Source organism: Colius striatus, chromosome 8 (genome assembly GCF_028858725.1).
Source record: "Colius striatus isolate bColStr4 chromosome 8, bColStr4.1.hap1, whole genome shotgun sequence".
Classification (NCBI taxonomy): Eukaryota; Metazoa; Chordata; class Aves; order Coliiformes; family Coliidae; genus Colius; species Colius striatus.
The window spans coordinates 26,336,198-26,352,752 of record NC_084766.1 but is presented as its reverse complement, the minus strand read 5'-3'; the positions used below and the strand labels follow the sequence as shown (position 1 = coordinate 26,352,752).

Sequence of the window (16,555 nt, the reverse complement as noted above, 5' to 3'; positions counted from 1 at the left end):
GGAAGGAGCTGCTGCATGGGAGGAGTTGTTGTGACTCTTCTCTGCAGGATCCCTTTCCTTGCATCACCCAAGCACACCTGCATCATATAATCAGTGTATGTCCTTCACCTGGCTGCAGTGGATTGCATGTGTGGCCAGACAGGCTGGAGAAAACTTGTGTTTCCATTTTATGACAGAGTGTGTGCCCAGTGATGTACAAACAGCCCCTGGTGATGTGCCTCTCCTCATATCACTGGAGGAGCACCTGCCAGAGGAGAGCAGGCATGGGTATTCACTGGCCAGGTGAACATGTAGCCAGCTGCCTATGAAGCAAGGGGTGCTGGTGTGCAGCCCACGTAGCTCTGTGACCACCCTTGGCTTAAAGCTCAGGAAGCTGATGCCCTGATGGGGATGGCAGAGGCATCTCCTGCATGGGCGCAGCAGCTCTGGCTTTCAAGGCAGTGCCAAGCTGCCTGTGGCAGGCAGCAGCCTAACAAGTGCCTCCTGCACCTTGTGCAACTGACAATGGTCCCACCTTCAGGTCTTCCAGATGCCAGCAGGCAGGGATACAGGCTGGAAAACTCCTGGTGGGATGGAGCTGGAAGGAGTCCCTCTCTTCCCAGATGCAGGCATCTGCCTCTGTGTGCTGCTTGTCTCTCACAACTCGTAGCAGTCTTATCTGCAAGTTTGGAAAAGTCACAGCCCTGACAGTATCTCCTGACAGTGTGCCTGCTCCACTTAAAAGCTACTGAGATTAAAAAAGACCAAAAAACAAACTCCCTACCACTGTCAAAGACCTCCATCAAGGCTTTTAATACCCTGCCAAATCTTGCATGTGATTAGCTGGTATAACACACAGAACACCATCTGGTCCAAGAGCAGCGTGTCCAGGACTGGATGGGGAGATAATGAAAATCCTGGCATGACACAAGAGCGTGTGGAGCATAATGTGGAGGCCTGTCCACACTCCCTGTGCCCACCCTGCTCCGAGCAGCACGCACCCAGCCGCCGTGGCCACCCTCCAAAGCTGTCTACTTTCCCAGAGTTTGCTTTTGCTCTCAATTAAATTAGCAAAGCTCCTCAGACTTATAAAGACAAGGTTTCAGTCTCAGACTCCCTTCTTAAGGGACTAGGTCAGGTTTGTCCTACTGGATGTGGGGTCCCTCCTTCCAGTGCAGTCTTGCATCATGGCCTGATCCATCTGCAATGTCCTTTAAGGTGGATGTGTGGGTCCCCTGGGATCCTTCTTCTGGGCATGGGCTTTAAGGATTCAGACGTTACCCAAATTCCCTCTTTTTACAGAGATAACAGGGTCCACACTGAATGCCAGGATAGTGGTTGGAAGCAGCTGGTGTGGATCTGAGTGTCCCACTAAGGTGCCTTTGTTGTGTGGTTGTGCTAGTAATGGGAGGTCTCCTCAAAACAGCTTTTTTCATACCCGTGGACTTTATCCCCTCTGCCTAGAAATAAATATGCAGAGAGAAACCAATCTGTGTGATGACATTGCAATGGGCACCCATAAGGACAGAGTGACACAACACAAGGTTTGTTCATATACCCTAGCATGTAAATCCTTCCCTCCCTCCATTGCAAGCCCAAGCAGGTAACAAGGCCATTCCTACACACCGAACACCTTTGCTGTCACAGTGTGCCAGATGAGCATCCTGGGGAGATGCTGTCACCCAGGCCAGGCAGTGCCTGAGCTGAAGGGCCCATGCTGGGGCTGGGAGCTGGAAATTGCCTGTCCTGTTGGCTGCTTCCTTACCTCTCTCAAGGCCCGGAGCAAGATATCTGTTACACGTGCAGCTCTGTCTGCCCGCTCAGGCAGTGGGATTTGTTGTCTGCACTCCTTTATAAATCCCCCCAAAGACAGGAGACACACGTGTTTGGAACCAGATATGCAGGCAAAACATGTTGGGGTTTGGAGGTAGGGAGAGAGGGAGAAAAGAAGACAAAAGAGTCTCCTCCCAGCGTGGAGTTAAAACCTGTGGTTATGTTGTGCTTGGCACAGTTTCTTCATTGTACTGGGCTGGGCGGTCGCCCTCCCCCATCTCCCCAGAGCTGTGAGCAGTGTCCTATGGAGATGAGTAGATACCATTTCAGTTGGAGTTTCTGAAGTAAAATGTGCCATTGTGTTTGGAGCTATTGTTTCTGCTTTCAATATTGAAGTTACTTGTGGTTTCCAGGGGACAATATATCAAGCAGAGCTAACAGGCTGTAGAGAAGATGTAGATTATTAAAACAGAGGAATTAAGTTTCATACACTTAGAGCTGAAGCCCCATCTCTCTCATAGTACTGTAAGCAGGGGAGTAGTCTTGCAGGCTCACAAGACTCTACCAATTTAGCTAAGAGTGTGTTTTTAAGTTGGTTTAGTTAAAACAATGGTCACCACTGTTAGTAGCAGAGAAGTCAGTCTAAGGATGTATTCTGCAGGTGCAAGGTCAATGACCATCCAACGTATAAAGTGGGTTTCAGAGCATTCCTGCATCAGGCTTTTCACTGAATCAAGCTAAATCAGTTTGTGAAGATGGAGTCTGTCTAGCTGGCCAGTCCTGGCCAAAAATCAGCATTTACATCTTTATGAGACAGAAGTGAGGAAGGGTAGAAGAGAGCATTGCACAACACAAGATTCTCCAGCCCATGACACCCCTGTTGCTTTGGGGGACCAGCAAGACCCACGAGGAGTCATGCTGGCACACAAGGAGACCCTTAAGTGAAGAACCAGTTCCCCCTGCAAGATGCCATCCTAAATCTGTGATGTTGTGGAGCAGCTTTGTTCACTGGATAATCTGAGAGCACTGGATGAAATAGACTGAGGGAAAACCAAACCAACCTGCAAGTCATGCTGACCTTAATATTTGGTGTGTGTTTTTGCTAACATCAGCTATGTAGTTAATATCAGCCTCTGCTAATGGCTCTGTGCTGCTTTTAGGATGCACCTTGCTTGCAGCTGAAATGCAGTGTTTGCCACTGCTGCCAAGGGTTTCCTAAGGACCAAAGGGTTGGAAGCCCTGCAGCCTCCTACCAACCAGTCCAGCTTTTGCACTGGACTGAGCTGTTCCTGCCTGCACAAACAGTCTCTCCTGGGCAGGATTAAGCACTTGCAGTTTTTGCATTGCGAGGTCTTTGGGGTGGCTCAGTAAGGTTAATGCATCAATAGACCCCAAAAGCTCAGTGGAGCTATGTTGTATTTCAGTTCTTGGCTTGAAAGGGTTGAAATTTAAAGAAGGATGGAAGGTAAATATGTTTTTTAATTCCCAGGTGATGAAGGAAGTGGTGATTAGTGGAAGGACTTTGGTGCTTTGCTGTCTTTCAGTGAAGCTCTCAGTGTTGCTATTGTATTTAAAAAGGGGACCTTTGCTCTGACAGTGCTGTCAGATGTAGTTCTGTTTGTTGCTCTCTGGAGGACAGTGTTACAGGAGACCTTGGTCCTGCTCCTTTTAACGTCCAGGAACAATTGTCGCTATTATCGCAGTGCCTGTCACTGAAGCATGTTTATGTCTTGCTGCTTATATGCAACCTGAAGGAACACTTTGAGGCCTGTGATTTTTGTAAGGATTAAGAGTTGTAGGAGGTAAGGAAAGATGCTCTTCTGTTGAGATCAGCATTTCTGCCTGGACAGGGTTTTTGCTATGTCCTGCAGCGAGCCTTTTAGGACATGCTCAGTTCAAGAAGTCTGAGCACCTGGGCTGGCTCTAGATGTGTCAACTCCAGAAAAAAGGCAAAATGCTTGCACCTCATCATGAAATTATGAGCCTTCTTCAGAAGCTAATTGACCTGATGGGGCATGGCATCAGAGTGGCTCTGACATCTCTGCATGACCCTGCTGTGCCACATAACCACAGAATTCATCTCTCTGTGCCTCTCTCAAATAGGCATTGTGCTATGGCCTTACTCCCTAGGGAAAATCCACTGTAGATACCAGAGTAACGAGGGATGTATAATCACCATGGATTGATGGAGAAGTATGAAGTAGCCTTTGTCCAAGCATCTTCCAGTGTGGTTAAGTCAGATGAGGTCAGTCTAATTTAGCACCGGGGAAAGAAAATGCTTCTGGCAGGAGACATCAATAGCTGCTCTGTGAAAGGACAGTGTGGGCTTTCTGAGGAGCTCTTCAGAGATGCACCAAGTGCTTCTGTCATCCCAAAGCAGCACCTCTGAATGTTTTGCTAGTGTGTGTTAGCCACAAATGCTGGGCTCGTTCTGCAGAGCCTTTAGAGAAGGCTGTGTTGCTGTATGAAAAATACCAAAGGGCTTGGCTGGGAAACAGTGTTCCCTAGTTTGATGGATTGTTTTGGGGAAAGACCCCCAGTCTCTGCTCCCCTCCTTCCCTTCCTCTGGCTGTTTTAGCTGGATACTGAGAAATTTGTAATATTTCCAAGATTTCTGGTGGGAATTTTCAGACCTGAGAAAGGCATTTTCCCTTTGGGGGTTACACTGTGCTGTAAATGCCTGTTCTCTTGATTCTATATGCATTTTCCTGCTTTTGTTTGACTTTCTCACAGGTTGCACTAGATTTAACTCAGAACATATCATATCATGCTGTAATTGTCAGCCATGTCAGACAGTTTTCTGGATGGATTTTGCTTTAATCCCCCCCCCCCCCCCCCCCCAATAAAAGGAAAGCCGGTTGCTGCTGCTTCTCAGGGATTGAATTAATGCGCTTCTCTTGCACGCTGTGGCATCATGTAACACCAGGAGAGAGCCAGTGCCTCTGGCTGCCTGATACAATTATTCCTGCTGCATTGTGGAACCGGTTACTGTTTCGGAAGAGATGGAGTTTCACCTCCTTCTGCTGTGTAAGATGTCAGTTACACGTGTGAACGGCTAACAGATGGGCTGTGCAGTGCTCAGTCTGTTTCATGCCCTCACTCAAAGATCTCCAAGCCCTTTTCAGTCTTTTGCTAATTGGTATTATGCTCAGAAACAGCTCTGTTCTGCCTAATTTTGAAGGAGTGGGAGTTAGACAGACCTCCTGCTGTCTTTGTGAGAGTGAACTGGTTTGTTGTTCCTATGAGAGGGTGAAGTAGAGGGAGTAGTAAGAGGCAGCTCAGTGTGACCCACACCTACAGACAGTTCTCCAGCAGCTGTGTCATGTGGCATGATGTGCCCCAAGGGCAACGTGTTTACTTCCCATCATGCATGTCCTTCTGTCATTAATCTCAGCAGGTATGGTCCTGGGCTGGTGTAAATCAGGTCCTACCACTTTGTCACGGACGCTCCACTGATTAACCTTAGCAGGAAACCTGTCCTGAAATCAAACCACTGAAGAAGTAATCCTCTCTAGATCACCATACAGAAGGTGAATCTGTGGCAGTGGGTCTCATGTTTTGCCCTGTCTTGCCTGTTTTCACTTGCTGACATTTAAATGCTGGTATGTTACCTAATAGCATGAAATCCATTTGCTGGAAATGGTGGCTAACCCTCTTCCTTAAGCGAAAGATCCCCTTGGGTGCTCTGGTTAATGAGGATTTGGAATGTGCTACAGAAAGACAAGCCCACAAATGGAAGGAAAAGCATATCTGAAAACCACCAATAATACTTTTTCCATTTGCTTCTGTCCAGCTGATTTTAGATGAGTACAGGCCCCCTGAATTCAGTTTCTGACTCCTGCTCTCCAGGGTAAGGCTCAGAGCTTTTGATGGCTCTTGATTAAATCTCATGCCACTTAATCAAACCTCTTGCCGTCTTCCTGAGATCTATCTCACATTTTGCAGCTGAAAAAGCAGAGACAGGACCAGAGAGATTTATCCATGGGAAAACTCCAGCAGATGACAGAATTGAACTTGATTCCAGCACTTCCCTTTCTTCCAGATCACACTGTTCATAAAACATAGCTGATGATCCTGTAACCATCAGGCATGTCAGGGAGCAGCACAGCTGGCTTTCAGCTTCCAAATTAAAGGAAATTGCTGCTGCTCCTCAGGGTTTTAATTAATAACCTTTTTCTATTCTGGTATCTTACCTCCCCTTCTCATCTAAGCTTTTGGTATCTAGTCAGAGACTTTCAACCTTTTCTGCTTTGCAGATGGCCTGAACCCCTCCTGCTGAGGGTGTGAACTCCATCATCACTAGTTTCAGACCCTTGTTGTTAGCACCTTTGCTTTTCTTCCAGTTTCTTTGGCAGCCCTCTCTTACAAGTGTGTATACAACCCTATACTGGTACAGATACCTCCTCTCCTCTGCCTCAGTTCTCAGTTGGCTGTAGCCTCTCTTTCCTCCTTCAGACTCTGAGCTCAGGTCAGGCTGCTGATAAGGAATCACTGAGAGCCAAGATCACTGTGTGCCTGATGTCCAGCTGTCCTCATGTACTTTACTTTTCAAATCTAGTAGTGGTTAAATTAGTTATTGTCAGCTTCCCTAATTTTTAATGAAAAATGGTATTTGTTAGGAGCATTTGGAAAAAGGAAGCTAATATGTCTCTTGACATTCAGTGTAGGAGGGCTTGTAGTCTTGGAACCAATTCAGTGACTGAGACTAAGGTGGCAAACTCACTGAGGTCTGTGGTAGCACCAAAAATCTACTGCTCTTGTTCATGGTTTGCTTCTTATCTGTTATTTGTCTGGGACAGAAGCAAATTATACACTGTGGAAAAGGAGTGAGGCCTCATCTCTCTCTGCAGAAGGTCAGAGTCCTGCATCCCCTTGCAGCAGTGGATGTTGTTTTGCTTGTTGAAGAGGTATGAATGAAAGTCACCCTCGGGGTCTTTGTGTGTTAAAATAAATCTCCAATGGTTGTAGTGCTGACCTCCTGCAGGGCTTTGATTTTGTCTATGTACACAGCAAAATTGCATCTTCTTGGAAAGTAATTAGCAAGCTATGCAGGCTGATAAGAGATTATGTGGATGTCCTAACTTGTTTAAAGAGGTGTGGAGAACTTCACTCTTCTGACTGGGGGAGAATGAAAACTGCTGCAGGAAAGGAAGGGGAGGAAGTAACAGCCCAACAGGAAGCTCCAGCTAGATAGAGTTTGTGGTGTAAGGCATAGGTGGAGGTCAGGTAACTCAGTGGATTCATTTCAGGGAATTAGGTTTGGTCTCACATTTCCAAAACCTTGACACCAAATGTCTGCTGTGTTGGTTGGCTTACAGCAGAGTAAAAGCCTCTGGCAACAGAGAAGACACTCCTTATTCTCAGATGCTATAAGTCATTATATCTAAAGCAGAAAGAAGTGTTGTGCTATGAAAATCTAACTAAGATAAATAAAATGTGCTAAGTAAATAATTATCAGGAGGCTGCTTGGCTTCTCATCATCAGAGATGCTACTTGTAGCATCTTAAGGGGTACTTATTTTAATTTGTTAACATTTTTAATTGTAGGTATCATCACAAGGCAGACAGGGGCTGAATCTTATTTTCATGGCAGAACTGATGTGAAGTCACTGCAGCTGGTGATTGCTGAGTGCAAATGGTCCTTGTGTGCAGGAGCATCTCTCTCTGTGGCATATATCTGTTCTTAGGCAAATGTGGTCTGAAGCAAAAGAAATGAGAAGGAAAATGCCCAGGGAAGTGGTTGACTCACCATCACAGAATTACAGAATTTTAAGGGTTGGAAGGGACCTTGAGAGATCATCCAGTCCAACCCCCTGCCAGAGCAGGACCACCTAGAGTAGGTCACACAGGAACTCATCCAGATGGGTTTTGAATGTCTCCAGAGAAGGAGATTCCACAACCCATCTGGGCAGCCTGTGCTAGTGCTCCCTCACTCTCACAGTGAGAAAGTTTTACCATCCCTATAGGTATTTAAAAGATGTGTAGATGTGGTGCTTAAGGACGGAGTTTTAGTGGTGAACTTGACAGCGATAGGTTGGATCTGAAAAATCCTTTCCAACCTAAATGATTCTATGAAGTAACAACTTTAAGTGAGGACACTGGCTACACCTCTTATTTCCCATTTACATGTGTGAGGCAGTTTCCAGAGCTCCTTACATTTATGTCAAATGCACGAACATTGTGTTATTTGCCTTTACAATTTCTGGACCTTGAAGGACGAATTTGTCATGTTACCAAATTCATACTTTGCACCATAATAGCTAGGGTAGTTTTTGTTTGATTGTTTTTTACAGGGAATGCCAATTGTCAAAGAATTGCTCACTTCTAGGAGGTGAGACGTCAACAAAAAGGGTGGTTATTATGAGAACTGGTGCCACTGAAATCTTCCTATTCCATTCTTGCAAGTCAAGTGATTTTTTGGTGATGTGCAAGCAGTAAGGACAGGAGCAGGCCAGTGCTCTGGGCCTGCTCTCATTTTAATGAGCAGCAACTCACACAAGTAATTCCATTGATTTTTTAATGGGGTTAATTGCAAGGTCATTTGCTGAGCACTGTAAGAAAGTCAGAATCTGGACCACAAGGTTTATAGCAGATCTGCTTAAATGAATTTAGCACAGAAGCGAGAAGGAAGCTGCTTGGAGCAGAAGGCAGGACTTGTGTAGGAAAACTGTTGGCAAACCCAGAGCTGTTTGGATGTACAAAGCTTGGGGAGGTGATTTTGGTGGTGAGTTATTTGTGGACGTGCATCTGTTGTGCCAGAAGTAGGAGTAGGATGTGTTTGTTCAGCCTGACTCCAGACATGCTGCCCAAATGGGTGGGAAGCTCACTCCCAGTTTCCACATGCCCTCCCTGTTTCCAAACGGATCCCCCACCCTGTGACACACTGACATGGTAATGGATTTCTTTCTGTTCATCATACCAATCATAAAACTGGAAGCTTCCCCATGGTGGAATTCACATCCTAAAGCTTGAGAGCAGATCAATTGAGTATGAGCTCCTTCAAGTTTGCCAACATGCATTGACCGCTTAAAGTTTTTTTGGCTATGTAAAGCCGTCTACAGCCCCAGCTCCATCCTTTGAGATTCTGTATCCGGACTTCCCTTCTTTCCCTTCATGCCTCATGGTTTTATTCTAGCTGATGGGATGACTTCCTCATTCAGCAACTCATGTCCCTAAGTTAGATGTCATATACCAAAGATGTGAGAAACAGCTTGTGGAGACTGCCCACTTCTGAGCAGAATAACCTGGGGTGTTAAGGGAAAGGTTCTTTTCATGAGTCACGACAATCAATAGCAAACCAAAATAGTGTCCATAATAACAATAATACTTTAATAGAAAAACAGAAATAGTCAAAGGCTAGAGTTTTTGACTTTTAGATACTCAGCAGATATCTAATTAAGTGAACTGAAAATCTCTGTATTGGTCTTTGGCTTTTTAATCATCCATATGGGGAAAGTGCTGTGACTACCAGAGGCATTTCTAAGTGGGTTTTATAGGTTTTCCCTGGCTGCTTCATTTATCTCTGTGGTTAGTGTCTCCCTCTGTCACAGCCAGGCTGAGTGGGGCTGTTAGGCATTGGCTCAAGGATACCCTACCACATCTGGGAGATTTGGGATGTTTCGTTTGGGCCCAGTGCTGTTTTATTTTCCCTTGCATCCATCTCTTCCTTGTATTCTGATTTGCATCCTTCTCAGTAGCTGGGAGGATATGGGATCCTGCTTTTCTAGGATTTTAGATCTAACTTGCAGTGTCTTTGAATGGCAGAACTGGATGCAGGGAAGTGCTGAGGAAGTGTCTGTGTTGTTGCTGCTCTTTGTTTGGCTTTAATATCCTGAAGAGTTTCCTGCACAGCAGAGCTGAAGGGCAGTCATTGCCTTCCAGTCTGTGATGGAGGTTCTGTGTGCCATTAGTAGTGATCCATACATACATGGTCATGCTGGGAGTGCACTCAACTCAAGTGTTCAAGCACTAATGAGAACAACTGGACATAGAGGCAGGGGCATAGTTGCCAGGCTACAGATATGTCCTTGCTCAGATCCTTTTAGGTCTATTGGGTTTCCCATTTCATGCCTGAGATTCAGCCAGTAATTTCCTCATGAACCTCCTGCACAGCTGCCCAACACCAGTCAGCTTTCTGGGGAAGCACAAATGCCAGACCCAACTTGTTGGTCCGGGGGCCCATCTGCAATCCAGCAGCAAATGTTATCTGGGTTCAGGGGCTTGGAGAGGGACTGTCACCTTTCTCTATGGATGCCCAGCTTTATGTGGCAGTGACTTCACTCTTTGTCTTCAGTTTTACACAAACATGTGCATGTTGCCTACTGGGATATTCTCTCATATATCAAAGAAGATAAGAAATCCTCACTGCTTCCTGGGACTCTGCACTGGCACAGGCAGTGTCCCCATGAATTGCATCAGAGGCCTCCCAAGTGCTTTTGCCTCTCTCCAGCTCCCTGCCATCCAGACCCTCCCAGCAGAGGCAAGAGCCCAGGCGGAAAGTATAGTCAAGGAAAGTTTAGCCAAACTCTTCCAGCTGCAGTTTATTGTATCTATTTTGCTGATATCCACCCTTAAGATAAATAGCACTGAGTTATACATGTTGTGACTCTCTTGATGTGGTTGAAAAGGCTTGTATTAGCCAAGCTAATCTGACTCCAAGAATAACTATGGAAATTTGACTGTATCAGTTCCAGCTTGAATCAGTCACCGTGTAGTAAAGTGAGAATTGCCTTCCTGGCTAAAAGTGTAGCAACAGTGAGACTTCAAGTCAGTCAGTGAGGATTCCCTCCCCCTCTTCTGTTTTTTTTTTCCCCTTTGAACAAAACTCTTGCCCATGCCTGACCTCAGGCACCCAGAGCTCTGAACATACAACTTCCCATTTTCAATAAAAAACGTGCCTCTCTAGGCAGAAAAGCGAGTTAGCAAACAATCCGCAAAGCTATGGTCTATTTATTTACCAGGCTGACTCCCTGATGGGGAAACATGTGGGATCTTTTAACTTTTTCTCCTGCACAGATGTTCCTTCTACTCCCGAGTTTCCTCTTGATCTTTGGTTTGCTGTACCATATGGTGAAAATGCTGGAGATGTTGTGTGTGGTGGAAGAGGAGAAGAATTCAGTGTGCTTACGACAAAAACAGTAAAAAAAACCCAAAATATCTGACTGATTTTTTTTTCCCCCTATGTTAGCAAAAAAATATTTTTAAGGGAAATCTGTTGAGCTGGCAAAAGCTCTATTAACTGCCACACCCTCACTGCTGGACATTGATGAGATTAAACACCGATTGATGAGCTCTCCTCCCCTCTGCACCTTCTGCTGCCACATTAGGTATTTGTATTGAGCTGTGGATCCAGTTCAGGTGAGGAGATAGGGGTCCTGCAAGGTCAAGTAACAGGACTGCTTGCTTTCCTTCCTTCCCTTCCTCAGAGGCCACAGGGCCTGCGGACTCTGGCTTGAAAGACGTCTCTCCTGATGTGTTGGAAACAAGTCACCGTGCTGGCAGGAGATTTGGTGTTCCCCCAGCCCAAGAGAGCTGGGGCTTCTGTGTAGGATCAGAGGGCACACAGAGCATTCCACAGTACCTCTGAAACGTGGGAAATAGAATATGAGGAATTGGTATTTATCTGGGTAGCACCATGGGCTGAATGACAACAAAAAGCTGCAGAGTGGGAATGGGAAAGGTGAGAGGCTCTGGCCTTAGAGATGTGTTAGAAACAGGTGGTTGCGGTGGGCAGGGTTTAGGAGTTGGTGAAGTAGGATCTTAGCAGCTGTGGGTAAAACTCTGTCTCAGGAGGTCCATAACCATGGTGCTTGTGGTGGGCTGAGAGCACACTCACCTTGAGCTGTACCTTCTGGCCATTCATGGTGTTGGTGTTCTCCGGGATGCTCTGCTCTCTGAGGCCTCCCTCCCTGCTGCCCTTTCTCTGTTACTGTCTTCTGTGTAAGGACTGCAGTGGAGGTTACTCCAAAGCCCCCATCTCTCTCTCCCTGGGAAAGCAGGACTGCTCTTACTGGACCAGAGCAGTGGGCAGTGCCTTGCCAGCAAGAAGGCAGAGTGGGTGTTTGATTAAATATGCATTAATCTGGTTTCTTGAACAGTGTCTTTAGCCAGGTGGGTGGTCCGTCATATGGACAGGTAGAAGCTGTATCTCCATGAAGGCAGGCAAGCTGTGGATTAGAGACAAGGTCTGTGTTTTGTAATGAAGCATGAGAGCCTAATTTTAGAACGACAGCAAGGCCAGGCTCAGATGTCTGCCTGGGCCTCTATGCTGCCAGAAACTTGCCCTCCCTTTCTTGGAGTGAACTGTATCGTACCTTTTTATGCACAGACTCCCCTTCAATGAGGCAGAATAATTCCTGCAGTTCCTTTGCTTTGCTAATCCTCTTTTAAACCACATGCAGACCAAGAGATCCCCTGGTCCCTATGCGGCTAGTCCATGTTTTCCCCCTAAGATGTTTCTTCTGTTTCCTTTGCAGATGCAACTTCTGGACAAGTTCCCTATTGAAGGAGGCCAGAAAGACCCCAAGCAAAGAATTATCCCTTTTCTACCAGGTAATACTGTGGGGAAAGCCCTAAATAAGATGGGCGAGAGGAGATGAGGGCTGCAGTTCCTTAGCTACTGTCTCTAGTGTATGACCACTCTTAAAAATGCCTTTTCCCTGGGAGCTCATACATGCAGCCTTGTGATACCAGACCTCCACCTCCTACTAAAATAACTGGCATGGTGTTTAGGACTCCCAGGGGATCTTGCATCAACTATTCAGGTTCAGATTGGCTCATGCCCTGACACATGAAGAGACTGGATGGTTTCTGGGAGGCTGTGCCTCTGGGGTGCAATCAGACAGCCTGAGCTTGGGCCACCAGTTGGGAGGCCACAGGAGACCTGAGGCACTGTCATCTTTGTTTCTGGATTCTGTGGCTCTGCAGATGCTGTTACTGTACAATAAGGAATGAATAATTAAGCGTTGCTGCTGTGACATAAAGGAAATTCAGAGAAGGTTAAGTGCAAACAGGGATTTCTGCAGTGCTGGCCAAAAAGATAAGTAAGTATCTCTTTGGCTTGGGGCTCTGTCTCTCTGACAGCTTTCAGAGAGAGCCTGGACATGATGGATGTCCTCAGGGTAACGGCACACGCTTCCACACAGCTTCTTCCAGCAACGACTGCAGGGATGGCATGGGGAACATGAGCCAGACCACAGCGTGCTCTTGGAAATGCACGTTCAGGCCAGCTCTCTATTGTCTGACTGCACGATTCTGGCTGGTGGTTTAAAGTTTGGCTCACTGCACTGCCTGCCAGAATAAATAGAGTTTTTCCAGTGTGTTAAAAGGTCCATTCTGTCTTCAACTATAAAACAGAGATCCCAGCTCTTTCCCAAAGGTCTGTCAAGAGAAGCTGGGATGGGAGGGCTGAGTCCTCTCCAGGAGCGTGCTGCAGTCACCAGTGCTGTTTGCAGACAGAGCAGCTGCTCCAGATGTGTGGTGAGCACAGCTTCAGGGCTAGCAGGGAAGCAGGCACTTGGAAACCAGCAGCGCGCATACGTGACGCAAGCATTGGAGCCGCAGTCAGGCGGCCTGGCAGCCTCCCTGGATCTTCTGGAAGGCAGCCCCAGGATCAGGGTTTGCTCTCTGCAATGCTCTGTGCTGCATCCAAACCCTCTGCAGCCAGGGGCAGATGGTGTTGCCCTCAATTTCCAACCTGAGATGAAGAGTCCAAGCATGGGCTCTCTTTCTAGCTGTGCTGCCTACAATCATAGAGAAATCACTTGGTGAAACCTCTGTGGGATGAGGATGGATACTGCTGGCCTGTTTCTCTTGCTGGAAATGTTTTGAGATCCTTGAAAAGCACTGTACAGGACTGCAGATGGCTTTAGGTGAGGTGCTGTAGGAAAACCTTTGTCTGCAGGTAACAGTTGTTCCACCTGTATTGACTGTCAGAGGCACATTTCCTTTACTTGTCCTAGGAAAATGTTAGCTGAGTGCAGGTGACTGATCTCAGCCTGTGAGCAGTTCCTATGGATGGATGTGCTGATGTATGAGTGGGTGATATTTGCTGAGGGTGAGGTACATCCCATATGCCCATTACAACACTTCTGACCCTTCCCATCCTTCAAGAAGATGAGGGAGATGGTGCTGCCACGTGTCCTTGAGGGGGGAAGAGTTTTATCTGGATCACATTTGGGTTGATATAGTGTCTCAAAGGGAGAAGCTGCCAGAGTAGAATAGACCTCAGCTGTATTTAATTTTAAATTTCTGTGATATATGTTCTACTTTTGATATTGAATCTCTGCCTCTTTCTTGTTGAACTGCTGAAAAGCCCTTGTTGCTTTACCCAGGAACAAGGTGACTCAGCTAAATGTCAAACAATGTCAAACTCTGTTAAATAAACTGGCTGCCATAATTAGAATACACATGGCATTTCTGCAGCCGGAGCTGTGGATTACTGAAACAAATACCTAGCTAAAAACTGTCTTAATTAAAAAACAGCAGGGCAGATGTTTGTACTTAAATCCTACTTTTATGAAGATGTTAGAATCTTACTTATTATGGGCCTGATTCAGCCAAGCTGGAGTGACTCCCTGTGCTAGGTTCTGAGTGCCCAGGTTTGCTCATGCCACTTGCAGGCCTGAGTGACTTCCCCTCATCAGATGTGGTGTAGGAAGTCAATGTGTGCCATCAGCCCATGGCTCCTGCTTCTCAGCAGTGCTTTGGTGCTCTCCTGAAACAAAGGCATGGACTGAGCCTTCGGAGCTGCCTTTGCAGGTCCCTTTGCCATGGCAGAGCTTGTGTGTGGGACTGGCTGGTAGGTCAGCATAGTGTGTTGGCTGCAGCTCCATAGGCAGAACTGGATGGTGATGGTACCCAAATCCCTTGCTGCAGCAAAGGGCTGGAAAGGAAGAACTAAGAGATAGCTGCAGCATGTCAGGCCAAAGAGTCATCTAGCCTGGTGGTGGCCTGCTAGGGGTCCTGAAGGAGGAGTGCTGTCAGGGTTTGGGGGATCCAGGACATTGGGTCTGTTGCTGGCATCAGGAAGGAGATGACATCTAAACAAAGAGATGAATGCCCTTTGGGACATCCTTCTAAATTATGATCATCTGGATGGCAGACAGGACATGCAGAAGGTCTCATTGGGTGAAAGCAAGCTCCCTCATCTCCTTCCCACATGGAGAGAGCTAGCTTGTGCTCAGCTGTCACCCCGATAGCATCAGGAGTGCTGGTTGACTATGCACCTAGAGCAAGAGAGTGGACAGCCTGGGTTCTGTTGCTGGGGAAGAGTCATGCTGTCTCAGCTTACCCCACACAAAACAGGGGTGGTGGTACAACTTACAAGGAAAGCAAAAGGTCCCACTGCCCTGGGTAGCTCCCAGCTGCCCCTCACATCTCTGTCTCCCACCATCTGCACAGACTGCAAATTCTCTGGGTACTAGAACATATTTCGCTGCAGATTTGATCCCCACGGGGTGCAGATAGCTACTGCTCTGCTGACCAGTTAGATCTTGGCTGGGAGTTTTGCTTTATGCACAGCTGATGCCCCTCTCTTTGCACTCAGCTTTGCTAGTTTGGGGTTGTTACATGGTTGCAAATTACTGATTAAGCAGAAATAAGAGATTATGGATTTGAACTTCCTGTTTCAGGGATCTTGAGGTAATTAACGAAGGAACATCAACTGGAAGGAGAAGACTGCTCTGCTGAGCTCCTGGAAAACATGGTGACAAATACAAATGGCAGAGACAGGGTGATGTAACTCTGGGATTAACAGTTTTGCAGTGGTTGACCCCAAGACTCCAGGGCTTGCATTGTTTTTCATTTCTCTTGGCACTAAGTAGAAGAGCCATCTGGAGACAAGGCTGAGTTGGAGGGATGTGAGCTCTTCTTGTTCCACCAAGTCTTTCAAAGCATAGCTTTGGGGAAAACTCACTGCACAGCATGAAGTCATCCCATCACGATGGCTACTGGGCTGCAGATCCCTGCCGTGGAGAGAAGCTTGGGCTTTCCATGGCACAGAGGGCCAGGCATCGATGATGGCAGCCTCTTGTACTTCCTACCCAGATTACAGTTTGGTCGCTGTCTGGACTTCAACCCACTTTTGAGCCTCACTGAAAAAAACCCAGATTTTTGCATAGGTTGTGCTGGAAGGGGAAAATCTTCATGGGGTGTCTGCTCTGCAGCTTCCCTGCTGCCTGGAGAGGGAGACATCTCACTCCAGGAGGCTGCTTTGTTTGCCTGCTTTTCCTTACCCTTGGAAAGCTGAGTCTTGTCTCAGGGGACCAGGGTGGTCAGTGCAGGCTGCCCTAATAGCTTGGTCAGGCAACTAGAGAAGCAACACCTTGGCCTGGCTCCGGCCCCTGCCTCGAGTGCTTGGGAGCATCTGCCAGAGGCACCTGCTCTTCTTTTCTTTCCCACCTGTATTTTCTTCCTCCCTTGATTCAGGTGAGGAAAGAGGAAACCATTCTTCTTGAGATGGGTGCTGCCAGCAGAGCTTGGTGGCTGTGTCCTGGAGTACCAGGAGGGATGCCAGTGTGGCAGATGAGATGTCACCAGCCATTGTCTGGCCCCCTGTGCTCCAGTGACCTGCTTTCTCCCTGAGAAACTCCCCAGCACCATCTCAGAGGAGTCTCTGAAGCTTTCTCCTTCCTCAGCCCCAAGGCAGCAGGAACATGTGGTGTGCCTGCTGAGGCGTTTTAGGGACAGGCAGCAAATACAGGGCAGAACAAGATCCCTGCAGGTAGTGCAGGTCTGGCTCTGTTTTGTGCTCCCAGGCTGTGGCGTGTGCCACCGGCGGCGGGTGGGGAGTGGGGTGAGCAGCT

General features: G+C 47.2%; 1 protein-coding gene across 4 annotated transcripts in view; it reads left to right on the top strand.

Moving 5' to 3' along the window:
* SH3PXD2A (SH3 and PX domains 2A) overlaps positions 1–16,555 on the top strand; it is a 264,938-nt gene that overhangs the window by 64,944 nt on the left and 183,439 nt on the right. For all 4 annotated transcript variants that reach the window (XM_062000848.1, XM_062000847.1, XM_062000855.1 and 1 more), the window contains exon 3: positions 12,227–12,302. In XM_062000848.1, the coding sequence (XP_061856832.1) occupies positions 12,227–12,302 (76 nt within the window). The remainder of the gene's footprint in view (positions 1–12,226; positions 12,303–16,555) is intronic.